The sequence below is a fragment of the Puma concolor genome, chromosome A2 (assembly GCF_028749965.1).
Source record: "Puma concolor isolate L17-30 chromosome A2, mPumCon1.1.hap2, whole genome shotgun sequence".
In the NCBI taxonomy this organism is placed as follows: domain Eukaryota; kingdom Metazoa; phylum Chordata; class Mammalia; order Carnivora; family Felidae; genus Puma; species Puma concolor.
The window spans coordinates 153412944-153440358 of NC_141668.1; the positions used below are offsets into that span (position 1 = coordinate 153412944).

Sequence of the window (27415 nt, forward strand, 5' to 3'; positions counted from 1 at the left end):
AGGGCTGTTAGGTACAGGAGGCTTCCTCTGACTGATACAGATATTTATAAAGTTCTCATGGAGACTCTGAACCAAAGAAGCAAGTAAGAGGGGGATTCGTGTCAGTATTTAGGAGGTGTGGCTGCTCAGGATGCCACTCTTCACTTTTCTTTTAGGATAGTGCCCAGGTGTCAAGTCTGCTGTTCTCCTGGCTTTTGATCTGAGCCCTCTCTCTCTGGTGAGAACTACTGGCCTCCTTTAGGCTCCTGATGAATTAATTGGGCCACTCAACCAGATGGTATTCTCCCTTACTGTCCCAGGTGACCCTGCAAAGTTTTTTTTTTCTTTTTTCAAGTTTATTTATTTTGAGAACAAAGAGGGTGGGGCACACATGCAAGTCAGGGAGGGGCAAAGAGAGAGGGAGAGAGAATCCCAAGCTGTCTCTGCACATCAGCATGGAGCTGGATGTGGGGCTTAGCCTCATGAACCAGGAGATCGGTGACCCAAGCCGAAGTTGGATGCTCAACCACCCGAGCCATCCAGGTGCCCCTGCAGAGTTATTTTTGATGGAATTTCCCATCTGACTTCACTGGTTTAAATCTTATACTTTCTGATGTGATTGCTTTTGTTGTAGACCCAAGTGGGACGTTTCGCCCCTCAGTTTTCTGGCTACCAGCAACAAGACTCTCAGGAGTTGTTAGCCTTTCTTCTAGATGGATTGCATGAAGATCTGAACCGTGTAAAGAAGAAGCCCTACCTGGAGCTGAAGGATGCCAATGGGCGGCCAGATGCGGTAGGATATTGAAGATTGAGGATTTTGAGCAGTAGTATTTCATAGAAGTTGCCTCCTTCTGAAAGTTGCAGGAAAATTCTTTTGGTCTTTGAGTATTGGCGCCAGGACCCTGGTTGCCTCTTGCTATTGATGATGTGAACACAGGTTGTGGTAGAGTAATGCGCTCCAGGTCAGGAAGAGACTACCCCTAGTTACTCCTAATTCTCTGGCTTGGGCTTCTTTAATTGAGTCAGTTTGTTAGTATAATTTCATTGCTGAACCAGAGACTAGGGCATTCTGTAAAGTGTCTGTAGTATGGGCCGTCATTAAAATACATACATGATCATTAAAATAGTTTGTTACTAACATTATTAGGGCACTGACTTTTTGCCTCGATTTTCTGATCTATGAAAAGGGAATTTAGTATTTAAGTTACCCTATTACATTGGGATTCATTATACGAAAACTTTAAAGTAGCATTTATATCTTGAAGGAAAAACCATGAGTTAGCTGAACTGTAGTATGAATTAAAACCTCACTGCAGGGACTTTGGCTCATTGAAAACCTTATAGGAGGCAGTCCTTGCTCTGGTCAGGTCCATTTACCCACGGTGTTCTCAGGGCTGTCTATCTCCTATCAGAGGATACACAGATACTGGTGTGTCCATCGATCCTAAGTGAAGACTGTTAAATGTGGGATTGGGCATAAAGCTGGCATGTGGCTGTATGGTACACCAAGAGCAGTCCACACCCTGGCTGCCCTGGACCAAGTTCTTTGCTATAGAGACTGCCTCATGGTCCATCTCAGATTCTGCTGTAGATCATTCTGGATGATGGGATAAATGACTCAGGTGTGTTGAGAATGTCTTCTTTATCTTTCTCCTTCTAGGTGGTGGCAAAGGAAGCCTGGGAGAATCACAGGTTGAGGAATGACTCTGTGATTGTGGACACATTCCATGGCCTCTTCAAATCTACTTTGGTTTGCCCAGAATGTGCTAAGGTTTCTGTGACCTTTGACCCATTTTGCTATCTAACTCTCCCACTGCCCCTGAAGAAAGATAGAGTTATGGAGGTCTTCCTGGTTCCTGCTGACCCTTGCTGCAGACCTACTCAGGTGAGAGAATCTGCACCCTCACAGCGCCCCTCACCGTGGGACCCAGAGCAGGGCTTCTCCCACCGACTGCTTCTGAATCCCTGTGGCACTTGCCTGAGTGTGTCCCCTCAGCCTCCATCAGACCTCTGTAATCCTGTATCATTCAGAGAAGATTGTGAAGGTGCTCTGGGCTTCTCTGTCACTTTTCCCCCATGCTTCATTCATGCAGCTAAGGTAGTACAAATGATCTGCTAAGTGGTCCTTGTATCAGAACGGTGGGAAGCAGCAGCAGGGTCTTCTTGGCCAGTCAGCCAAGAGAGCCTGGCTAGAACAGAAGGCTGTGTGAATGGAGTGACGAGCGGGTCTTAGCGTCCCACCCCGCTGATGGCTCACTGAGTGACTATACTGCTTAGTCTTCTGGCTCTGGTTTCTTCACCTCTTAAAGATGACGAGACATGGCAGTCTGTATGGTTTTTAACAATTCCTTAAAGGAAGCAAACTTTAGGAATGAAACAAAGTAGTATTTAGGAGGGAAAGAGATGGGTGGGCCCCTGGGCTGCCTCCTGAATAGAGAGGCAAGTGCTGAGGCAGAAGACTTGCCTGTTGGCTCTTCTGATGACTCATGTGGGCCCTGACCTCATGTACACTGTTTCTGGGAGGTCATCTCAGGGGACCTGTGTTGTCTGCTCCTCCCAGCTCATCTCCCACCCTTTGCTGAGCGCCTTTGTCACCCCTCCCATCTATCTTTTTGCAGTACCGCGTGGTTGTGCCGCTGATGGGGGCTGTGTCTGACCTGTGCGAGGCTCTCTCCAGGCTGTCTGGCATTGCTGCAGAAAACGTAAGGCAGGGTGGTCGGTGGCACTCACTACTTCATAGTCCTTTGGAGTGTATTTTCAAACTTGTAGCCATTTTTAGGGGGTAGTTTTTATTGGCCAGCACAAATGTGATTATATCTGGATGCCTCTGGCCTCCTGTCCCTCGCTCACTGTGCACACTGTGGCTGAGACTCCCTTCAGCCACGGGAACACTGTCCTTCCTCCAGTGAGGTCACACTAGCCACAGTCAGAGGGCCAGGAGTAGGGCTCTGCTCTCAGCTTTGCTGCCCTTGCCTACATGACCTCTTCTGTAGTATGAGAAGCTGCAATTTCTTTCCTACACTAAACTCCGTGAGTCTGGAGTGACTTTGTGATGTTCTTGATAGAAATCTTTATTTAGAAGCAGCTGCCCATTCTGGGCTTTCTGCCGAGCCTGGCCCTGTGTGGTGGTGGGGAAAGTGAAAATCCCCTCCCCATCCTCCTGTATGCTCCAAGTACCTTTGTCCCAGCCCTGGTCACTGCTCTTGCTCAGCCCCACTTCCCTCGTAGCCCTGCTGGTTTTAGGCAGTTGCATAGTTGGGGTTTGGTATGTTCAGCTATGTGCTGAGGATAGTTTGGAGACTTCTGGCCCTGGCAGACACCCCAGAGACGTCTGGATGACCACCAGTCTCTGATCAACACTCACTCCCCACCATTCCTGCCACTTGAGGTCAAATCGCATCGTAACCCTCAGGACAAATGTTAACCAGCAGGTTTTCTGCTGGTGGCAGTCATGCTGTTCTTCTCCCTTGGGCATTGGCCCCTAAACTCTGGGGCTGGTTGAGTGATGGTCTCTCTGGAGGTAACACTCCAGCAGCACATTGTTTTCATTTGCTTCTGGGGTTTTATGTAGAGGCCCTTATCCATCCTGTAATCTTTCTGTTACTGTTGATTCTTAGATGGTGGTCACAGATGTATATAATCACCGGTTCCACAAAATTTTCCAAATGGATGAAGGTTTAAACCACATCATGCCTCGGGATGACATTTTTGTGTGAGTACTCAGTAGTTTCTGCTGCAGGCTCAAAGGAAACATTCTAGAGGCTTTGCCTTGTAGGTGTCTCCAAAGCAGAAGATCTGGTAGTCCGTGCTCATGTGGATTTGCCCTGACTCCTTGTGCCAGGGGATGGGGGTTCAGGGAATTCTGACAGCCATCAATGCTAAGCACTTCATGGCACTTCAGAGCTAGATATTCCAGATAACTCTCTTTAGCATGGACATAGTCTCTTGTCACCAGTTGCTACCTATTAAGAGGGCCTATTTAGTAGTCCTATAGATGGTCCTGATGTCAGAAATGCCTTTCTCAAGAAGAGTCACAGCTGTACAAGGGGCCGCAGGAAGATGAGGGAAGGGATGTGATGTAGGCCGTGGTTCCTTGGGCAGGCGCGATCTCAGAGTGACAGGAGGGTTGACAGAAACAACGTTTTTCTGCTCTGACATTCTGTAAGCTCTGAGACTATTTTCTCATCCATGTGGGGACGGTACAATGCCAGCTCCAGTGATCTCTTTAGCCCCTCCCAGGTCCTCTTACTTGAAGGCTGCTTCCTGTAATTTTGTGTGTGTCCCTCTCCCGGGTGGGGTGGAGTAGAATATGAGCTTGTCTGCACTCCCTGACAGTCACTTACTTGCTCAGGGAAGCTTGAATGTGGACCACACCCGTGCTGTTTCTTCCTCATTCCCTCTTGCTTGGAAACTTGCCTCTGCTGAGAAAGGTTTTCAGGATTTGTTTTGGTTTTTGTTTTGGTTGAGGATTGCAGTACACGAAGGAATCATTTCCTTCCCTTTAAGTTTTTGGGCCTGTGACTTCCAGATCACTCTAAAAGAAGTAGTTCTTGACCACACCCAAGATCCTAGTTCTGTTCACTTGCACAGGCTGCCTCCCCACTCAGCCATCTTTGCTTACTTGACAAAGTCAGCTCAGCGTCAGGCTAAGGCTGTCCATTTCTGACCCCAAGTCCGTAACAGCAAACATCTCCCCTCAATTCTGGAAACTAGTGTTTGTGCACACCCAAGCTCAGAGGAACTGGGGCGTTGCCCTGTGGGAAGCTTAGCAAACCACCACCAACAAAGGAATTTGCAGAGGGCTTGAGTGCCAACCATCAGGAAGCAGATTGTTTTAAAGATTAATTGGTAATTATGAAAACACGCTGGTGGCACTAATATTACTTGAGTGTGTGGCGCACTCTGCCGCTGAGTCCTTGAATTCTCACTGCCACACTAGAAGGTAGACTTGTTCACTGAGTAAGCAGACTCAGAAGGGAGCACTTGGCCCCCTTATAGTGGCCAGAAGGTGACAGTGACAGACCTGGGCCAGCCTCACTCCAAGACCTCATTCTTGACACTAATGCTGGACCACAGGGCCCTTACCTAGAGCACACCTTAGACATTTTTGTGAGTTTCTCTTAGAACTCCTCTTGCACATATGTCATTTAGGACTATTTGCCAGGTATCTGGGGAGGGTTGTGTGTGTGTGTGTGTGTGTGTGTGTGTGTGTGTGTGTGTGTGTGTATGTTTGTGTTTATAGTTTTCAAAAATTGAATCAGTAAGTTTGTGTCTCCCCCTATAGGAAGAGGGAAAGACTACAGTCGGTTGCCAGCAATTTTGGTAACATCTGTTCCAGGATAAAACATCTATAAATCTCCTCAATCCCATGTATTCACTAAGTAAGACACATTTTTCAAAATCATTGATTTATATTTAGCATTTTCTTTGGTTATCTCTAATTTTTAAAAAATTAAATATGGTTCTTTTACTTCAATGTGTTTGAACAAAGATAGCAAACAATTAGTTTTATAAATTTGCTTCCTCATTTGAAAGAAAGCATCTTTGCGTAATATTCTAGGTATACATTCTTGTACAATATTTGATTTTATAGCACTTCAAAAGTTGAGCTCCTTGGTGACAGAAGATGAACTTGGTGGCCAGGCCTCCCCCTTCCTGTGCCTTTATGTCTGCAGTGATGGTCCCGATGACAGCTGTCATCTGTGTTGAGTCCCATTCAAAGGACCACAGAGTTGAGGCCATGGTTGGGGGAAGGAGAATCACATTATCCCCGAGTCCCGGGTTGCATAGATTCACATTTTGCTGATAGTGATCCTTGGGATTCCTGACCCAGCTTCCAGAATCTTCTTGGAAATGGCTTATCCACCTTTTATGCTAAAGTATGATTTGTCCCAGTAACCACAGTCCTGGCCACCATGTAGCTGCAGCTCAGATCTCCGTTGCTCATGATGGCCTGCTGCTGAAGATGCCCTCTTGTGTGATTGACACAGGTACGAGGTCTGCAGCACCTCCGCTGATGGCTCTGAGTGTGTCACACTTCCAGTCTACTTCAGGGAAAGGAAGTCCAGGCCGTCAAGCACTTCTTCCGGGGCAGTGCTGTATGGACAGCCACTGCTGGTTTCTGTTCCCAAGCACAAGCTAACCCTTGAGTCTTTGTACCAGGCTGTTTGTGAGCGTATCAGGTTGGTGACAGAAATGCATTTTGCTTGTTATTTAAAATCAAGACGGGCCTGGTCATAGTGGTGACTCCCCATGCAGTGTCCCTGTGCTGGTCCCACGTGCTTAATCCTGTGAAAATGCAGTTGGGCCTGCCCCCAAAGGGCCAGGACAGGTGCTGTTGGGAAGGGGCACCTGGCACATTTTTTTTTTTTTTTAAGGGGTCTTACATTGTTTTTTGGATTGTTGTTTCTTTTTTTTTACAGCTTGCTTATTTTTGAGAGAGAGCGCACGCGTGCATACACACAAGTGGGGGAGGGGCGGAGAGAGACAGAATCGGAAGCAGGCTCCAGGCTCTGAGCTATTAGCACAGAGCCCAACGTGGGCTTACACTCATGAACCTTGAGATCATGACCTGAGCTGAAGTCAGGCACTCAACCCACTGAGCCACCCAGGTGCCCCCCATTTGCCACATCTTAAGCATCATGATACTGTCACCTAAGCCTTCTCTGGGGTTCCTAGAATCATGTCTGTCACATTTGTCAGTCACTGGGTGCAGGCAGTCTAGTGTTTTGAGGGCAGTTTGTGTCAGAATACAATTTCTGAAGTAGCTTCACCATCATTCTGAAGCTGGTAATTAATGTTCCTGGGAAATATTTTTCTAATGGTGATGCCATGTGACATTCATAGAAGATTTGAAACAAGCATTCATGGAAGACTCGGAGTCTTCGGCGACTTGGTACTTAGACATCTTATCTTTTGGGTTCCCCTCAATATCTAAACTGTTGACAATCACATGCTTTTAAAGCCCCTTTATTTACCTGAATTGCTTTGTGAATAGCTGGGAGTATATCAATTGTGAACTACTTCTAGCTGAATAGTGGAGAAAAACAGGTAAATGTTATAGCTAACACATCGTTCTTTTTTTTTCCTTTTTTTCAAGCCGCTATATAAAACAGCCTTTGCCTGATGAGTCTGGCAGCTCGCCCTTGGAGCCGGGGGCCTGCAATGGCTCCAGGGGCAGCTGTGAAGGTGAGCGCTCGCCACGCTGTGGGGCTGTGACTGACCAAATCCCTCCTGACCTCCCTCTTCTTCCAAAGGTGTTGTACACACGGGAGAGGGAGGCTCTAAGGCTGGGTGGGGGCTCTGGCTAGAGAGCAGATCTGGGAGCCCCGATGCACCACTCCGTGCTGCCAGCGCATGTTGTCCAACTTCAGCGCCTCATGGAATCTTCTTAGACATGTAGGCTGTGTTTCACCTCAGGCAGAGTGAGACTGACAGGACTCGGTGACTTGCCCAGGATCATGAGGTGTGTTGGGATTGCAGTCGGTGCTTATCTGGCACTTGACTGCCTCCATGACTTGGCTTCTGTCTGCAGAGCTATTAGGTTGGCTCTTGCCCACCACTCTGATGTGGCACTGCCTCTGGGGAGGACAGGAGTCCTGGCCAGCCAATCAGAGGGCAGAGAGTTTCTCTTGAGTGTTTCTTTTCTCTTTTTTTTTAATTTTTTTTTTTTTTTTAACGTTTATTTATTTTTGGGACAGAGAGAGACAGAGCATGAACGGGGGAGGGGCAGAGAGAGAGGGAGACACAGAATCGGAAACAGGCTCCAGGCTCTGAGCCATCAGCCCAGAGCCTGACGTGGGGCTCGAACTCACGGACCGCGAGATCGTGACCTGAGCTGAAGTCGGACGCTTAACCGACTGCGCCACCCAGGCGCCCCTCTCTTGAGTGTTTCTTTCTGGCCAGGAAGCTACAGGTAATAGCTGACTCTAGAGAGCTCCGTCTGTGGCAGCAGAGAGAGCCACAGTCTACAAAGCAGTAGGATAAGGCTCATTGCAGGAAACCCAGAGCCCTCGCCATTCTCTCATGTCCAAGTGCTCACAAGCTTATCCCTGACTGAGGAGCTGTGTCTGAACTGCATTGTGGTGGTTACCCTTTTGGGGGCCTAGGCGACTTAGTGGGTTTATCACTATATAACCGCAAATGTTCTCCAAATTAGTGCCATAAATTTTCAATTACAAATCCAAATGCCCAGATTTCTCCCAGATGTGCACAGTCTTCGAAAGTGAGACTTGACATTAAAAATAATGCTCACAAGGCTCTGTCCTCACCAGATACTGCACATTGTGAGTATTTTAGGTTTACTGTTTATTCTAGTCATACTCTTTTTTTTTTTTGCCATTTTTTTTTTATTAACTTAATTTTTAAATTTACATCCAAATTAGTTAGCATACAGTGCAACAACGATTTCAGGAGTAGATTCCTTAATTCCCCTTTCTCATTTAGCTCATCCCCCCTCCCACAACCCCTCCAGTAACCCTCTGTTTGTTCTCCATATTTAAGAGAATATGATCCCCTCCCTGTTTTTTTTTTTGGTTCCCTTCCCTTATGTTCATCTGTTTTGTCTCTTAAAGTCCTCATATGAGTGAAGTCATACCATTTTTGTCTTTCTGTGACTAATTTCACTTAGCATAATACCCTCCAGTTCCATCCACGTAGTTGCAAATGGCAAGATTTCATTCTTTTTGATTGCCGAGTAATACTCTGTTGTATATACATACTACATCTTCTTTATCCATTCATCCATCGATGGACATTTGGGCTCTTTCCATACTTTGGCTGTTGTTGATAGTGCTGCTGTAAACATGGGGGTGCATGTGTCCCTTCGAAACAGCATATCTATATCCCTTGGATAAATACCTAGTAGTGCAATTGCTGGGTCGTAGAGTAGTTCTAGTTTTAATTTTTTGAGGAACCTCCATACTGTTTTCCAGAGTAGCTGCACCAGTTTGCATTCCCACCAGCAGTGCAAAAGAGATCCTCTTTCTCCACATCCTCGCCAACATCTGTTGTTGCCTGAGTTGTTAATGTTAGCCATTCTGACAGGTGTGAGGTGGTATCTCATTGTGGTTTTGATTTGTATTTCCCTGATGATGAGTGATGTTGAGTATTATATTCTGATTCTTGCCCAGAATATCATGTTCTTCCACTAGGGATGAACAAGAGGGTGTTTTGTGTCCAGGTCCCACAAGCAGAGATGTCAGGGTGGTCATGACAGTCTCGAGCAGACCCTGGGAGACCCATAGGTTTTTGGTGCTCTGGCAGTTAAAGCACTGTGATTTCTAGCTCAAAGTGTGGGGGGACAAGTCACCTCCTTCCTCTGAACCTTGGTTCACGCATCTGCAGAATGGGATGATGACGTCTGCTTCACAGATTTGAGGTTACAGGTTTTTTGGTGTTTTTTTGTTTGTTTTTTATTTTTTTTGAAGAGTGGGGATTGGCAGAGGGAGAGAGAGAATTTCAAGCAGGCTCCATGCCCAGCATAGAGCCTGATGTGGGGCTTCATTTCACAACTGTGAGATCATGACCTGAGCCAAATCAGGAGTTGGACACTTAACCAGCTGAGCCATCCAGGTGCCCCAAGGTTACAATTTATTAGGTAATGTGGGTTAAAGTACCTGGCACATAATAGATGCACGATTAATAATAACACCATGTCAGTATTTGCTGTTGTTATATTTAGCCTAGCTTTTTAGATATTGCATTTGTCAGTCTCCTGTTCAGGGAGAATTACTGCCTTCTTTTGACTCCTTTAACTGAGTCTTGGCAAATAGACTTCAAACCCTATTTAATGTTGTGAAATACTTCTAATGTTTTTACTGCCATGGCTTCTTGTCAGGCCTATGGTGGCTGTCTCCTGATTCTCCTGATCTTGGGTAGTTGCTTTCAGTGGACTCTGTTTTCTGTTCTCATCCTGTTATATACACTCACTGTATTTAATTCTGACTGCATTAGCATAAGTTTCCTGAGATTTTCCAAGGAGCTGATAGCCAGTGGTACAACCAGGGATGGAGTTCTTATAGTTTTAGGGCTCTGTTTGTTTACTGAGTGGGGTGGACGCAGGCTTTTCTGTGTCCCTGTCAGACAGGTAGCAGGTAGGGCAGGGTCTCACCTGCTGGTCTGGGAGCGGGGCAGGTTCACCTAGGTGTAAAAGGAGCAGTGCCAGTGCCTCAGGAGCCAAGTGGGCTGATTGGAAAAGGAAAGTCCATGAGGGCTGGGCTTGTGGTCTTGTGCCAGCTGGCTGTTTCGGAAGGGTGCCAGTAGGGGTGCGTGGCCCGCCCTCATCCATGGCTATGTTGTTCTTGTGGCCTGAGAGGAAACTGCTGCGTTGTCCTGGGCCTGACTTGTCTTTCCTTATGAACACTCCCACGGCAGACTGTCTAAGAAAAAGAGGATTTTTATGTACAACATCCTGTTTTCCTCAGAGTGTCCATGTCTACTATTTCCCCAGTATGTAAACTTCATATTTTATGTTATTTTCTTATTTTTTTTTTAATTTTTATTTATTTTTGACAGAAAGAGAGACAGAGCATGAGCGGGGGAGGGGCAGAGAGAGAGGGAGACACAGAATCCGAAACAGGCTCCAGGCTCCAAGCTGTCAGCACAGAACCTGACGCAGGACTTGAACTCACGAACTGTGAGATCATGACCTGAGCTGAAGTCGGATGCTCAGCCGACTGAGCCACCCAGGCGCCCCGTTATTTTCTTATTTTTAATGTTTATTTATTTTTGAGAGAGAGAGAGAGACAGAGCGTAAGTGGGGGAGGGACAGAATGAGAGGGAGGCACAGAATCTGAAACAGGCTCCAGGCTCTGAGCTGTCAGCACAGAGCCCGACGCGGGGCTCGAACTCACGGACCGCGAGATCGTGACCTGAGCCGAAGTCAGACGCCCAACTGACCGAGCCACCCAGGCGCCCCTACAATGAATATGTTTATGGATCTTTTTATTGCAGTCCCATATACCAGTTCTCTGGAAATGCCTCGGAAATTTACTCATCAGCATATGTGTGTAGAATGCCTATTAAAACTCTTGAGAGGCACCTGGCTGGCTCAGTAAAGAGCATGCAACTCTTGATCTTGGAGTCTGAGTTCAAGCCCCACATTAGGTGCAAAGATTACTAAAAAAAAAAAAAAAAAAAAAAAAATTATTGAAGCTCAGCAATCTCCGATGAATAAAGAGAAAAAAAAAAAAAAGTGGGCAGGATCCTGTCTGCTGTGTTCACTGGGACCCACCAGCATGGCACCTGTACCTGAGAGACATTCAATCTCTGACTACTTGTTGAAGGGACAGTCAGCCTGTTTCTTGTAGAGGAACTGAAGACTTTTGCTTAATATTTGTGATCATAATATTTTTTAATTGACTTTTATTTTGAGAGTGTGTGTGTGTGTGTGTGTGTGTGTGTGTGTGTGTGAGTGGGGGAGAGGTAGAGAAAGAGGGGGACAGAGGATCCAAAGCGGGCTCTTTGCTGACAGCAGACAGCCTGATGTGGGGCTCAAACTCACAAACTGAAATCATGACCTGAGCCAAAGTTGGGCGCTTAACCAACTGAACCACCCAGGTGCCCCTTAATTGTCTTTTAAATTGTGTTTCTCAACCAAACTGTCTTCTTGGCTTCTCGTTTTTTCCCTTTTCTCTCTGTGGGTCAAGTGATGAAGTTGAAAGAGTCAGAGGATGTGGGTCGAAACCCAGTAAAGTACTCAAGTGTTGAGGGGCCCAAATTTAGGACAGGTGGGCTTGCTGACCACATTGTGTACCTTTGGGAGTGTCACTGAGTCTTCCTAGGCCTGTGCTTCCTCATCACAGATTAGCAGTGCCCACTTTGCCTGTCTCAACCAGCTTGTGAGGGTCACACAGGAATTTTGGTACCTTGTGAAGGGCTAGGTGTAGTTTCACACAAACAGGACAAAATCTGGAAGGAAGCACTGTAGTTAAACATGAAGTAAAATTTTCAACATCAAAATGGTGGCAATTTATATACACATTGGTTTTCATTGTATGCCAGGAGAAGATGAAGAAGAAATGGAGCATCAGGACGAAGGCAGAGAGCAACTTTCAGACACAGAAGGCAGTGGGGAGGACGAGCTGGGAAATGACTGTGGGGAGACCACCCAAAAGAAGGTCAAAGGCCAGTCCTGCCCGAAAAGGCTTTTTACCTTCAGCCTCGTGAACTCCTACGGAACAGCTGATATAAATTCCCTTGCAACTGATGGAAAACTACTTAAACTCAATTGTAAGCACTTTCTTTGACTTTTCAAACTGGGCATTTGGGGGCTTAGGATCCATTTGAAAATCCCGTTTGCGCTCAGCACTCACTGCACTGGGCTTTTGCCATCTTCCTGTAGCTCCAGGAACAGATGTTTGTGTGGTCCTTGGCTTAAAGTTCCTTAGTTTCAGAGACCTCACCCCTCCTGCCCTGGCCGTCTTGTCAGGCTTTTCTCTTTGGCTCTTGATGACTTTGGATGGAAGTGAGCTCTCCCTTCACTGCCACCACCCTCAGGACCTTCGCTCTGGGTTGCTAACACTTCTCGTACCTCTGGCAGCATTTTGCCAGAGCCATGTCACTTAATGAGGCTGGCTAAATGCTGATTTCTTTTGTTCCATAAGACTACTCATGAAATGTGACCCATGGTCATGGGTTGTGTAGGCTGTTTGTTAGCTGGAGCCTGTAATGGGGGCTGATGTGCAGACAGAAGAGGCACCTACACGGGATGTACGGAGAGCACAAGAGGACGGTGAAGACCCCTGCCTAGAAGCATCTCCGTGTCTCCTTCATTGGCAAAGAAATGAGCACACTGTCCTTTCGCTCTTTCTTTTTTGTTACATTTCTTTAAAAAATTGGTTTCAAGAACAGCTTTACCAATGTGTTTCTGGGTCTCTGTGTCTATCTCTCTCTCTGTGTCCCTGCAGCTCCTTCCTCTCTGTGTGGCCGCCTCCTCTTGTACAAGGCCTTGCATATTCTAGCCAGCTTCTTGAATTCTAGTCTTAGACTCTCCCCTTCAATCTTTCCGTCTCCTTCCCGCTCTCTCGCAAGCTGTGGCCTGGAAAGTGCGGGCAGTGAGCTGGGCAGTGTAGGGATCATCTTTTTCCTTTTTTAAAAATTTTTTTTCTAATGTTTATTTATTTTTGAGAGAGAGAGAGAGAGAGCAACCAGGGGAGGGGCAGAGACAGGGAGACACAGAATCCGAAGCAGGCTCCAGGCTCTGAGCTGTCAGCAAAGGGCCCAACGTGGGGCTCGAACTCGCGAACCGTGAGATCATGACCTGAGCCGAAGCCGGATGCTTAACCAACTGAGCCACCCAGGGGCCCCTAGGCATCACCTTTTTTGTTTTTCTCCCCTTGGGGATAGCACGCTTGCTCCACCTAATATCCCTCATTTCAAAACCACTTTATTATTTTGTCAGGTTTTCTCATGGGTTAAGGTGGGAGGGTAAATCTGGTTGCTGTAACTTCATCTTGATCTATGTTCTTTCAGTATCCTTATATAGTTAGAGCCTTTGGAACTTACTGTGACATTGAGGAAATCTTTGCCAAAGGTTTTGGGGGTCCCGGGGTTCAGAGTAGGCTGGCTCAAGGCAAAGCATTGCTCTTGGCAGTGGCTGGTGATAGGTGAGCAGGTGTTGATGATGAAGCCTGAGTGTTTTCTTGTCACTCCTGTCACCTGAAGAGCCTCTCCTGTTGCTGGCTGTTCAGTTATAAGTGACACGTTGGTCCTCCTCCACAGCTCGATCCACACTGGCCATCGATTGGGACAGTGAGACCCGGAGCCTTTATTATGATGAGCAAGAATCTGAGGTAGGTGACTGGGGACTCCTGGTCAGTGGTACATGCTGGCTTCTGCTCTGGCTGTGTATTCAGGTCACTCACCCCAGTTCCCCAGCAATTTGACAAATTCTACTTCGGATCGAGAATGGAAAGCACTTAAAGATTTTGTCATTATATGTTCAGAGGCTCCAGAAAGTGCATTATATTCCAGGGATGGGAGCTTGGGAGGTTGTGGCTTAATGGGGTTAGGACTCGTATTTCCCAACAGAAGTCCGCACTTTGTCCCCCACAGGCCTATGAGAAGCACGTGAGCATGTTGCAGCCTCAGAAGAAGAAGAAGACCGCGGTGGCGCTGAGAGACTGCATCGAGCTCTTCACCACCATGGAGACCCTTGGGGAGCATGACCCCTGGTACGTGGCACCCCACTCTGGGCAGGGACACCCGTGCACCCTGGACTGAGATCTGCTGGGGCCATCTGTACACAAAAACCCTTTTGGGAGGAGATGTGTCACTTCTTATCACATGGCTGTGACGTGGCTGTCCCTATATCACAGTCTTTCTGTGCAAATTGTGTTTTCCAGACTGAGAAAGCCATCTTCCTATTTAGGAAGGTGGCTTAGACACACACACACACACACACACACACACACACACACGCTGCACTGAAGCAGCCCGTGCTGAGTGCAAGAAAAGACATTAGGGGATTGTGGCTGTGCCTTCATGCTTGGGTGCCCAGGTGGCCCTGGCTCCCTGGCCCCCCGCTAAGTGGAGATTTCTCTTTTCTCTGCAGGTACTGTCCCAACTGTAAGAAGCATCAACAGGCCACAAAGAAATTTGACCTGTGGTCCTTGCCGAAGATCTTGGTGGTCCACCTCAAACGTTTCTCCTACAATAGATACTGGAGGGATAAGCTCGACACCGTTGTGGAATTCCCCGTCAGGTGGGTCCTGAGTGTTCTTAGGAAAATTAAAAAGTAGGCGAGAAACCTAGCCACTGATTGGCTAAGGGTTTTGCCACCAAAGACTTTTCTGCATTAGGATGTTTGCTTGGGTCTGGGCCCTTAGACTTTGGCTCACCCCCTCTCCCCATCCTCCCGCATTTGGGGAAAAGATTCTCCAACAGAAGCGCTTCCCAGGTTCAGGGTGATGCTGATCATTGCTGCCGCCTGACTGAACTGGTCATCCCATCCGTCATTGGTCCCAGGGAGCCTGGGCTAAGCTGGACAGCACAAATGCAGGGCCGAGTCTCGTTAACAGGGCTACAAAGTAACTGGAGCATAGTCTGCTGAGGAAAATTGGGCTGCAGGTGGGAACGCAGAGCCTCCTGTCCTGTCCTGTCCCCGGGTAGAGAGTGGGACTGGCTGTCTACTAGTGTCCTCAGGTCCCAGGATGCAGAGCATAACTGACGCAGGAAAATAAGTCAACCAAATAAGAGTTTGTCCACGAAATGCAGATTTTAGAGTGTTTCCCGGGTAGTGGGACTAGAGGTAGATAGACAATGAAGTATAGACGTGTCAGTGGGAGAACCTAGGTGGTAGCTACATGAGTATTTGTTGTAAAGTTCGTTCAACTTTTCTTTATGTTTGAAATTTTCAAAATAAAATATTGGGGGGAAAAGTTTTCTGGGACCTGTTTTGGCATTTAGCTTAAATTTTTATGGCACCAGCTAGAATTTGGATACTGACAGCCATTTCTACATAGTTGCTGCAGCCCTCCTGTCTGTGCATAGAGCCCTTCCTCGCCTGGTCTGGGGCCAGAGTTAGCCAGGCGACTTCTCTCCAGCCTGAACATCTTGGTGCTCAGAACAAGACCCTGGGTCCCCTGCCGCTGTGGCCTGTTCCCTTCCTTCCTTCTGCAGTTAGTTTTTGAGTGCTTTCCTATGTTCTAGCCTGTTGCATAAAAGGGATTGCTGGGTTACTCTGACTTCTTTCTCTGAGTTTAATGTATTAAAGGCCATTTTTGTGTTTTGTGCTCAGAGCTCTGAACATGTCCGAGTTTGTGTGTGACCTGTCAGCAAGGCCTTATGTGTACGACCTCATTGCCGTGTCTAATCATTATGGAGCCATGGGGGTTGGCCACTGTAAGTACTGGCATCTGCTTCCTCCGAAATGTTGAAATGCCCTCAGCCAGTCTCTCACCAGCCTCTTCCTGTGTGCCACGCACTGCCCTAAGTACTTTATTTACACAGCACCTCACGCCTCCAGTGTCAAGGTTTCAGGTTTGGTCCAAACTGCTGCTTCTCCATTCTGTCTTTTTTTTTCTTTTTCTTTTTTTGTCTTTGTATTCTTGAATCCGATAATCCCACCTCTGGGAATCTATCCTGAGGAAAGTACTTGACATTGGGAAAAAGCTTTATGCACAAAGATATTCACCTGTTTACAACAGTGAAAAATTCGTATCAGGATTGCTGACCCACAGTTGGCACTACTGTCCACACACTTGATGGAAGAGTGTACAGCCGTTGCAAAATAAAATTAATGATCACGGGGAAATGCCTGTGACGTGTTCAGCCTGCGTCATTGCAGGAACTAGTGCCACAATTACGTTAAAGCAAAACAAGGAAACCTTCCCTTTGCTCTACTTTATTTTCCAAAATGTCTGGAATGTGTAGGTTTACTTTTATAATGAAAAGACTTATATTTTGTTGTTTGTGGAAGGGTGTTAGTGATGTTGAAGTCAAGAGCTGGGTTTCCTCCTGTTTCTGCTGCATCTGCACCATGCCAACTGCCACTACACCCAACGTTAGGACCCTAGAGATGACACCATGGGAGATATCAGTTCCTTTTATATTCACAGCAGATTACAGAACTGCCCTAAGCCCCAGTCTTCTCCCCTGTACGGGTAAGCTTTTTCTGTTGGTCCAACAGTCTGCTTTCCTGCCCCTCCGTTTTTACTGTATAACCTCATGGCTGGGACGGCTGCTCAGTGTCCAGCCCTCATGTCTACATTCCAGGCCATCAGAAGAAAAGGAAAAGGGGCACAACCTTCCCCTTTAAGCCAGCTTCCCAGAAATCTCCCTTAACTCCTCTACGTACATCTCATTGGCTATAACTGGGCACATGGCTACATCTAGCTGTAGGAGAGGCTGGGAAATAAAAACTGCGCCTGTTTGAAAATTGGGGTTGACTGGAATGGCTATCGGTGACCTCTGATCACATCATACCCTGCAACACTTCCTGCAACTTTTTTCCTCCCCAAACTAATTTTGGTATCTGTGTTCATAAATGTCAAATGAATTTACTTTAAAAAAATGATACTTTTAAGTGCTATTTTAGTATATAAACATACCACTTGAGCAACTTTCTTAGCCTCCGTATCCTTCAGTGTTCTCATCCATAAGCTCAGGCTGGTGGTGTGTGAACCCACATTGGGTCCACAGTTGGAACTCCAGGATCAAGAACCACCATTGTTGCTGTTATGCCAAGCATGGACAGTGGGAACAGGCCCTCGGCACCTTTTCCTTATGTTCTTCGCCCCCGCTTTGTGCAGGCACTCTGATAAGGAATAGCTAAACGGCTGGCCCAAAGTCACGCGGCGGTTGGAGACTAGTAACCAGTCCTCCGTTAGAGTCTGTCATTTCATAGAGTCTGGGAATTGGTCATTGCTGCTGGGATTGCTGTTGTAAACACATCCTGCTGGGGAATAGTATAAAATCAAGACAGGAAGTGTTGGCTGTGGTAAATGCTTAGATCACCGTGAGGCATTGTTATCCAGCCACCAGCTTGGACTCAGATTGATCTTTCTCTGAAACTGTGAGTCATCTTGTCCACATCCCAGCTCTGCAAACCCAGTGTCCCTCACTGGGATTACCCCAGAGGCTCTAAGAGGCCGGAAGAGGCAGTAGTAGCCATCTCCCTGAACCAAGTTGGGGAGAGCGATTTTTACTTAAATCTTAAAAGTATCAGCTTCTTTTATGGGTCCCTTGGCTATGGTTTAACAGCCATCCTGAAGATTAATACTGGGTTTCTCTATTTTTTTGGATTAGTTTCCCCAAATTACAGGTTTAAAAAAAAAATTTTTTTTTTTTTTACATTTATTTATTTTTGAGAGACAAAGCATGAGGCGGAGAGGGGCAAAGAGAGAGGGAGACACAGAATCTAAAGCAGGCTCCAGGCTGTGAGCTGTCAGCAAAGGGCCCGACATGGGACTCAAACTCGTGAACCATGAGATCATGACCTGAGCCGAAGTCAGATGCTTAACTGACTGAGCCACCCAGGCACCCCTATTATTATTATTTTTTTTAATAAAAAATTGCTTAATGTTTTAATTTTGAGAGAGAGTACAAGTAGTGTGGGGAGGGGGCGGGGTGGAGGAGAGACAGACAGACAGACAGACAGAAGCAGGCTCCAGGCTCTGAGCTGTCCACACTCAGCCTGATGCGGGGCTTGAACCCATCATGACCTGAGCTGAAGTCAGAAGCTTAACCAACTGAGCCACCCAGATACCCTCCAAAATTACAGTTTAAAGCCTTGGTCCCTGATGACTCTGTTTTTACCCTTTCAGAGCCTTTTTGAGAAAGAATAGATTTCAAAAAAAGTAGTTGACTTTTGGTTGTTACCTATAAATTTAATTTCAGGGTCTTTGTTTTGTTTTATTCATTTTTTTTAAATACAATTTATTGTCAAGTTAGCTAACATACAGAGTGTACAGTGTGCTCTCGGTTTCGGGGATAGATTCCCATGATTCATCACTTACATACAACACCCAGTGCTCATCCCAACAAGTGCCCTCCTTGATGCCCATCACCCATTTTCCCTCCCTACCCCCCCCGACACACACCCCATCAACCCTCAGTTTGTTGTTTATATTTAAGAGTCTCTTACGGTTTGCCTCTCTCTGTTTGTAACTTATTTTTTCCTTCCCTTCCCCCATGGTCTTCTATTAAGTTTCTTAAATTCCACATATGAGTGAGAATATTGTTTCATTTTTTTAGAGTTTTATTGTTCAGTGCAATAAACTAGCCAGATTAGTTCTCTGGTGATTGCTAGAGGTATTTTCTTGTTGACTTGGCAGACACCGCATACGCGAAGAACAAACTGAATGGGAAATGGTATTATTTTGATGATAGCAATGTGTCCCTGGCCTCCGAGGATCAAATAGTGGTGAGTAGGCTCTAATACTTGGTTCCTCATCTTACCTTTATGGGTAGAGTCTCCTGGGCTGGTTGGTTATTTGGTCATCCTGATGTGACAGTGGGAGCTGGGTGTGGTGGAGAAAGAATTGACTGCCATTCCTTCTGGGACGCTTCCTAAATGAGAAGCTGGACTCTTGTCTGGGTTTTATCATAGGGCACTGGCCTTTCCCCACTCTGGGCACAGTCACCTTCATGGTTGCCTCTGTGCATGGATGCATAGGGCACAATGGCAGATGCCTGAGAGTGGGTTTTGAACAGTGAGAGAAAAGCTGGGGAGAATGGGTGGTAATTCCAACCAGTGAATGAACTTTTCCCCTCTTGTGTTTTAGACAAAAGCAGCTTACGTGCTATTTTACCAACGTCGAGATGATGAATTTTATAAGACACCTTCACTCATCAGTTTTTCTGGATCCTCTGAGGGAGGGACAAGCCCAAGCAGCTCACAGCAGGGCATGGGGGACGATGAGGCTTGCAGCATGGACACCAACTGATGCTGTCTCCGTGACTCTGCCACCCCACAGCACCAGTGTAATCCCCCAGGAGAACAGCTTTGACACTCTGGAGACTTCTAGTCTAAAAACCAGATGAGGAAATTCCCTTTTATGAGCAGAAGAAAAAAAAAAAAAAAAGAAAAGACCCTGTTTGCTCAGAAGGGTTATGTCAAGAGGCTGAATTATTTTTCTTTTTATGCAGGTGGTGAGAAATTTCTCGTAAGACCTGTGGAGCTGCAAAGTAGGGGGTGGGGGTGCACAGTGGAGTAAGTCCTGTGAATTCCAAAGAATGGAGAGGAACAGTAATGGAGTATGGTGGCCGTGAAGACAGACATGCAGGAGGCTGCCCTGAGCTCCTGGATTTTCTTATTCTGGTGCTGATTACTGGTCACCCCAGCAGTCTGCCCGCAGTAAACCAAGCCTCAAGTTCACTTGATATTGTCCCCTTCTCCCTTGCTGTGCACTGAGATGGGTTTGTAATTCCCTCAAAATTAGCCACTGAAGCCCGTTTCTGTGTCCCTTTGAGCCATCTTGGAATTTCCATCTTTCTTCCCCCTAATGAAATGAAAAGAATTGGTGTTGGGGTCTCCTGCCCTGCAATCTCGTGTGGAACCTAGCAGTTCTGTTACGTCCCTCACCATCCTTGATGAATTGAGACCGTTGGATACGGTGTGGAGCTTTTATTAGATCTCACTTAAAAGAAGTCGGTTCACAAAACTGCTGGGTACGGTGGCCCATCCGGTTTCTCTCCATGTCAGCTGGAGAACAGGAATCTTTCCCTTCTTGCCAACTTTGGTAAGAAAGGAGATCGCCCCTGCAGCGGCTTCTGGGCGGTCCTTCCCCCCGCCCCCCTCCACACCCCGCCCCCCAGCCCCAGACCATCCCGCCCGCAGTCCTCATTGGGCTCGCTGGGGGGAGGGAGGCGGGGATCCCGCTAGCTCGCTTCCCCTTTGGGCCCCATGGGTTTAAAGAACTAGGTGGTCGTCCCGGCATTCTTGTCTGACCTTTAACCTTGGAGCGGGAGCGCCGTTCTCGTGCACGCGCGGCGACCGTTGGCGGGGGTGGCGGTGTGGCGGCGTTGCTGGGTGAGGACGTGGCTTCGGACCTTCGCCCAAGGGCCGGCTGCGGGCTGCTGGCGAGGGCCGAGGGGGCCGCGGAGATGACTGGACGGGCGGCAGGGGCGGGCGGGCCGGGAGCCGGGGGAGGCGGGTCCGGGTGTCCCTGGGGCTCCCGGCAGATTGCAGGTTCCTCCCGAGAATCAAGGGCCACACCCGCCGCACGGGAGGAAGCCCCCCCCCCCCCGGCCCCCCACACCTGGAGTGTGGGTTACTGTGGCCTCTGCCCTGTGGCGTGGATCAAGCTCCAGGAGATGCGCCTTTCAGGGGTGGTTTGCAACTTCATCTGTAACGTTATACTCATGAAGCTCTGTGCATTTACAATGTATTACATAATAAAGACGTGGTCGCTTTTAGGGGAAATGTCTGAAAAACTGAGAAGATGCAGAAAGGAGCTGACTGCAGCCATTGACCGAGCCTTTGAAGGTGTCAGTCATTCCCAGGAGTGCTCAGATCAGCAGAGGCTGGAGCAGGATACCGCGCCGCCGCTCTCCTTCCCCCTCCCTGTGCACCGGCTCCTCTGCAGGAGGCACCCGCTGGCAGCCTGCTCCTCCTCCCCTGCTCCTTTTGCTCCAGTCCCTTGTGCTTCTGAGACAGAGAGCCCTGCCTTTGCTCCAAACCATGCCCCAATGAATGCAAAGCCACATGCTTTATGCGCGAAAAGAAAACCTCTGACCAGTAAGGAAAACGTATTGATGCATTCCTCCATTTGGGCACCCGAAAGACAGCTTTGGAGAGCTGCGGGAGATGGGGAGAACTGGAGAAAAGACAGCCTAAGGTGATTCCAGTTTGCCAGTGTAAAAAGTTACAGTTAGGGGGATCGCATTTCTGAAAATGTCTGAAGTCCCTAAATCGAATTTGTAGCACTGCCTTTGCCTCCCCTCTAGGACCATCAGACTAGTCCTAGAAACTGCCTTGCAGGTCCCACAGGGATACTGAATGTTAGAGAACCTGATTTCTAAAATGCTTTATTTTTTATGCTGCAGAAACAATGTCCATACTAGGGACAGGCTGAATGGATACTTCCTGCCTTCATCCTTGTTTTTGCTCCCTTCACCCACACCCCACCCCACCCCACCGGTTTTTTAGGCCATCACTGGGTTAAGATGTCCCCTAGGCCTTTTTTTCTCCCTGGTAGTTTTAAAGTTTATTTATTTAAGTAATCTCTACACCCAACGTGGGGTTTGAACTCACCACCCTGAGACCAAGAGTCACATGCTCTTCTGACTGAGCCAGTCGGGCACCCTTCTCCCTGGTAGGTTTAAACTGCCTGGTTTTAGGCACCTTGCTTTGGAGAAAGGATGACCATATGGGATGAAACTTCAGGGTCCTGCCATCTTGGCTTCCATGGAGGCAGAGAAAGAAGAAGCCATTTAGTTGATTCAATTCTACAAATGTTATATGGGCATTCATACTCATTAATGCACTATCTGTGATGCCTGTGAGTCATTAGGATGTTGTTATTAGTCAACTTCACTGATTTAGCAGTTTCCAGTTGTCCTGTATACACAGCACAGGAGCTGATTTAAAGTTGCCAGTGTATTTTTGTTTTTAAGATTATCTAACACTGAGTTCCCCACGATATTTTCTTGAAAGAGGCTCTAATCCTCCACCTTTTCTTCTTCCTCCTCCTCCTCCTCCTCTTCTTCTTCTTCTTCTTCTTCTTCTTCTTCTTCTTCTTCTTCTTCTTCTTCTTCTTCTTCTTCTTTTTTCCTACCTGGGGGTTGCAGGAAAGATATGGAGAAAGATTTGAAGGTTGACTCAAACATGCCACTCAGCAATTCTAGCCAAGAGGTCACAAAGGATCTGCTTGATATGATCGGTGAGTACAGAGGGCAGGTCTGTCTTCTCCTCAGGATAGGTCCTCCTTGCAGGCTCCTGAGTCAGCAGGTGTCTTTAAAACAAAACAAAACAAAGCAAAAAACCACTGTCTTAGTTCTCATTCATCTACATGGTAGATTTGTTTTGCCAGGGCAGGCTCTATGCATAGAGCCCTCATGGAGCCGATAGCCTGATGGGTCATTTCATAAATGTCTGGTTACAGTGAAACCCTGGACATAAGGGACAGTGGCTCCCCAGGACTTGGTGGTTGAGCTTAGATCTGGAGACAAGGACATAGGCAAAGATGGGTCAGGGTGGAGTGGGTAGATAACATAAGATTAGAAGGAAAGATCTCCAAAGCTCCCCTGTAATTCCAGTACCCAAAGAAAGCTACTGTTAACATAGTGCTATACATCCGGTCAGAGGTTTTTTTTCTACACACACATCTGTACATTGTGTGAACTGTGCATGACCTAATTTATTTATTTTGGTATGTTCTATTTCTAAATGACTGACACTGCACAGTGGACCAACAGCCCCTAATTAAGGCTTGCATAGCCTTGGGGGCTGCCTGAAGCTCTTGTCTCTGGAAGGGTCTCCAGGTTGTGGGGATGAAAGGGAGGCCCGGTGGGAGGATACTCACTTTAGGCCACAGAACAAGACCCCTGCCAGTCCACTATGTGAGAGGACAGAGTCTCCTCCAGTAGTCCCAGGAGGGCAGCTGAAGTCACCTGCCTCGGCTCACCATCTTTCACACCCTTGCCAGCCCCGGGAAGCATTTGGATTCCCCAAAAGACTCGCATTTTTTTCACACTATGTCTGGTCATGCCTGCAGGTCAGGGAGTTCCCTGAGATCCAAGACAAGCCTGTGCATCTCTGTGTCCTCCCACTTACACCTTCCTTGGGGACTGGCAGGTAGTTGGGCTTAATAAATGTGGAGCTGGGAGGGAGGGCATCAAGACCATCTAAAAATTAGGCACCTACTGTAGCAGCCTGCCCACCTCAGGGCGGGAATGCCAGGCTTGGCACAGTCCCTGAAGAGTGAGTGCCCATTTGTGGCTTTTAACTTGTGCCTGAAATGGCTTTGGGAGCCTCTCACTGGAATTGTAATGCTGGATGTTCTTATTTTTAAGACTATGCAAGCATCCGAGCTATTGAAGAACTGGCTGGGAAGCTAGAATTTGAAAATGCACTGAGCCGTGTGTGTGGCCGCTGCGGAGGCTCGCCCTTCAGGGAGGAGGTCTGGGCTCTGCTCTCCGATGAGAGCCCTCAGAAGGCCTCAGATGCAGAGCCTGGCAGCCTCAAGCAGGCTTTTGATGATCACAGTATCGTCGAGACTGTGCTGGACTTGGAAGAGGACTACAATTTGATGGCCTCTTTTAAATACCAAATTGAGTAAGGACTGCTTTGGTTCTTTCCAGCAGGAGGCTGTCTCTCAGGCAGTGATCAGTGTCACTGTGGGCCACTGTGGGCTGGCAGAATCTGGGTTACCACACCCTCTTTAACTTCTAGTTGTGTCCCTTTTTGATCTGAAAGCCCTTTTTTTTTTTTTTTTTTCTGTTGCTTTGAAATGTTTCTTACTGTTGACTTGTTTTTCACTTTTCTTGACATCTCAAATGTGTCTTTGATTGATGTTGAATACATCCGGTACCCAAGGCGGGTATGGGTTGTGGGCCTCTGCTGTGTCTCCTGGTATTATTTTCCCATGGGCCCCTGAATAAGTAAGTACTGGGGCCACAACCAGGGTGAGCTTTGAGCATCCCCTGGGACCAGCCGTCAGGCCAGCACAGCCTACACAGACTTGTGGCCCCAGGCCCTCTGCCACCCTTGACACTTTCCACACAGGGCTGCCTGTTCTCTGCATGGGCTCCATTCTCTCCTTTTGTCTAGACCAACCTCTCATCAGTGCCCCCCAGCCCTGCCCCTGTTCAGCTTGAAGGCCTCTACAGGGACCTCATGGTTATGTTGGAGAGGCCGGTCCCCTCCCGACAGGACATTCCCATGAGGCCTCCCCACCACACTCTGCACATCAGACCCCTGGGCCCTCAGCCAAGGGCAATGGGATGAAAAGGTAAGCATAGGTTCTGCCCATGGGCCAATGCCCCACCTTCATGCATCCCACTCCAGGCTTGGAGACCCTGGAGGCCACAGAGAATCCCTGTAGCAATGACCCTGCTAGGGCAAGATGGGCAGGGAGTGAAGGAGGAGCCAGCCCACTGCTCCCCTGAGGTCAGCATAGCAGCAAAAGCCTAACAGGGCTGGCACTAGCCACACTCCTGGAAAGAAAGGACAAGGACATCATCAGAAACTATTTTGGCAGATGTCTTAAAATCATGATGTTCTTTTGGGACACATAAGCTATTGGGCAAGATTTGATGCCCAGAAACTGAGTCTCAGGGAAGTGCCTGCCTTCTGGGCTCATATGGGGAGGATGGGGATGAGGAGGCTGGCACAGGGGCTGTTGTAAGACCCAAAGCCCAAACAACCCAGAGAACCAGGAAGGAAGGCCCGTGGCCAAGGGCTCCCCTCTGACAGGCCATCTTTTAGGCTAGAGACCTCAGCATAGGGCAGGCTGCAGAGCTGGTGACACAGGTCTGGTGATTCCTGCGAGCTCTCAGGTGGAGACTGCATGCCCACCCCTTAGCGGAGCAAATGGCACCACTAGCCTCTGGCCACTTCATGAGATGGGCCTCCCCTGCCAAGGCAGCCACCACCACTGCCCCGCGGGGGGCAGAGGGCAGGACAAGGTTAAGCAGAGGACATTCAGTCCCTGTAGGGAATGGCACCCTCAATAAGCACTCACCGCTTGTGGAGTTAGGGACCAGTTTCTTCTCCCTTAGCAAAAAGGACGGGAGCAAATGAAAATAATGCTCACAGTATCCTCAGCTGTATTGCTCAGGTGAAGAACGGCTGTGTGCGTGGAGAGAGGTCTACTTGGGATCCAAAAAAGCCAGGGCTCAACACAGTGTAGTTCAGATATGAAGTGTTGATGTGGATTGTCTCCCATAGAGAAGGCGGAGCTTAATCCACTCTGTTTCCCATCACTACCCCTTGAGGCCAGGCTAGACTCAGTGAGTCCCTTCCAAGGAACAGAGCAGGGAAAAAGAAAAACAGATTTCTGTGCAGAAGCCTGACAGCACTTAAGCACGTGATGAAGGTGGCACCACCAGTGACGTCATGTGGCTGATCCACCCCCACAGGGAGCAATGAGAAGGGTGCTCCACCTCTACCGTGTTCTTACCAAAGCCCCTCATCCCCAGTCTAATCATACACTAAATGTCAGACAAACCCAGATTGGGGGACGTTCTGCAGGATGCCTGGCCAGCACTCCAGATTGTCAAGGTCATGAAGAACAGGGAAAGACTTGAAACCTGTCACAGACCAGTGAAGACACTCTGACTACAACACAGTGTGGTATCCTGGATTACATCCTGGAACAGAAAGAAGACATTAATGGAAAAACTGGGGAAGTCTAAATAAAGGCTGGAGTTCATGTATTAGTTTCTTAGCTTTGACAAATATGCCTCAGTTATGTAAGGTGTTAACATTAGGGGAAACTGGGTGAAGGGTAGATAGAAACTGTCTTTGCAACTTTCCTGTAAATCTAAAGTTATTCCAAAACTTAAAATGTATTTATTTTTTGAAAGTGCAATTGATCCCAAGTTTGTACAAATGTGTGTATGAGCACAGCATATACAGGACATTGTTATGGAAGGCAAGGGGGTTTTGTCTTGTTTTTTCTTGTCCATATTTTCTAATTTTTCTGCAGTGGACATGTATGTCTTCTTAAGACCCCCAACTCCACCAGCCAGCTGAGGGTATCCCTCACCAGCTAACTGCCCAGAGCTGACCTTCACAGTTCCCAGCAACTGGAGCAGAAACCAGACCCACAGTGGGAGGACTTACAGAGCCTTGGCAGGAGAGTCGCCTGATCCCCGGTACCAGAAGCTCTAGGTCTCCATTCACGCTCCCCTGGGGTCTTTGTACAGGGAGTGGTTTCTGGGAATGGGGGCCTCGCCCCAACCTGAGAAGATTGCAGAGAGAGGACTTTCTGCCTGTGGAGGAGACTGTGGTCCTTGAGAACAAGGCTCAGCATGGGTGGGGGAGACCCAGCTCTCCATGCCCCCAGACAGATACACCACTGTTTTAGCTAAACCTTTCTGTAAAACTTCAAATTTGCCAGAGGGGTAATTCACCCTGAATCCTTGGATGAGGAGCTTTTCCTCACTGTAGGAACACAGCTTGTTCAGTTAAAGCAGGTGAGCCCTGAGCCTCTGGCTCTCCAGTCCCAGATTAGCAGGAGCAGCCATATGGTCATTTCCCTTGTGACATGGACTCCTGTCTCTGCATCCCTGGCTTCCTGAGTGTCCTAAGGAGACCCTCCTGCCTTTGTCATCTGCTTTACTGGGCAGATGTGTGCTTATCTGCACACAGCAGGGGTTTGGGGAATGGGTCTCTAGAGACTTAGCTAGAAGGGGAAAAGGAGTCTAGAATATTTCCTTGGGTTTGCAGGGGGCTGGGACCAACAACTTCTTGAGACAATGATAGTCCTATTTGAGAAACTAAAAATGTTTTACGTCATTTGGTTCTCTCCCCCGCAGCTCATCTTGGCAAACTAAACAATCACTGAATTGTTTCCGTGGAAACACCAAACTGGGCTTTGGATTAGCAGAATCAAAATAGAAACAAGGCAACCTCAAGAATAAATAGGAGCTTTGGAACCTACTAGTTGCAAACTGCAAATTCAAGCCACAGCACAAGGCACGTGAGAAGCTGGGCCCATCCAGCCCTGTAAGAGGTTTTCAGGTCCCCTGGCTGCATCCCACCAGTGTCCATGCCGAAGCCACTAGAAACCAGCTCTATATGCAGCTCTATTTGTAGACTTTGTAAGGCAGGAGCTGGTTCACAGAAGCTACTAGGACCTGCAGGAGGGCAGGCAGGGCAGGCTGAGGAAGAAGGGGTAGGAGAAAGGAGAGAGATGAGCCAATGGCCGAGTGAAGGTCAGCAGGGAGCAGAGAACCACAGCTGAGGCCTGAGAGCAGAGCAACAGTTATTTCAAAAGGACAATTCAAGGGCTGGAAGTGTTGACCCTGCCCTCAGCCTCATCCAGAC

General features: G+C 47.9%; 2 protein-coding genes across 6 annotated transcripts in view; both read left to right on the forward strand.

Annotated features, from left to right (window-relative positions):
- The window catches only part of USP4 (ubiquitin specific peptidase 4), a 48545-nt gene extending 28578 nt beyond the window's left edge, over positions 1-19967 (forward strand). For 2 of the 3 annotated variants that reach the window (XM_086698223.1, XM_086698222.1), the window contains 13 exons: positions 614-772; positions 1640-1864; positions 2598-2681; positions 3597-3691; positions 5970-6161; positions 7079-7167; positions 11983-12210; positions 13702-13772; positions 14035-14153; positions 14534-14683; positions 15719-15822; positions 18756-18844; positions 19206-19967. In XM_086698223.1, coding sequence (XP_086554349.1) covers positions 614-772; positions 1640-1864; positions 2598-2681; positions 3597-3691; positions 5970-6161; positions 7079-7167; positions 11983-12210; positions 13702-13772; positions 14035-14153; positions 14534-14683; positions 15719-15822; positions 18756-18844; positions 19206-19367 — 1767 coding nt within the window. In that variant the 3' untranslated portion in view covers positions 19368-19967. Of the gene's footprint in view, positions 1-613; positions 773-1639; positions 1865-2597; positions 2682-3596; positions 3692-5969; positions 6162-7078; positions 7168-11982; positions 12211-13701; positions 13773-14034; positions 14154-14533; positions 14684-15718; positions 15823-16399; positions 16584-18755; positions 18845-19205 lie in introns of those variants that run through there. The other variant, XR_015248392.1, reaches the window with a different exon arrangement.
- A 134-nt stretch (positions 19968-20101) lies between these two features.
- On the forward strand, positions 20102-27028 carry CA2H3orf62 (chromosome A2 C3orf62 homolog). 3 transcript variants are annotated; one of them, XM_086698225.1, is made up of 4 exons: positions 20102-21260; positions 22213-22304; positions 23437-23698; positions 26905-27028. In XM_086698225.1, exons 1-4 carry the CDS (start codon positions 20527-20529, stop codon positions 26984-26986), a joined length of 1170 nt encoding a protein of 389 aa, XP_086554351.1. In that variant the 5' UTR covers positions 20102-20526; the 3' UTR covers positions 26987-27028. The 3 variants fall into 3 exon arrangements, with proteins under 3 accessions (XP_086554351.1, XP_086554350.1, XP_025772400.2); XM_086698224.1 differs by lacking the exon at positions 26905-27028 and having other exon boundaries at positions 20102-20452; positions 20840-21260; positions 23437-26017; XM_025916615.2 differs by lacking the exon at positions 26905-27028 and having other exon boundaries at positions 23437-26017.
- Positions 27029-27415: the final 387 nt, after the last annotated feature.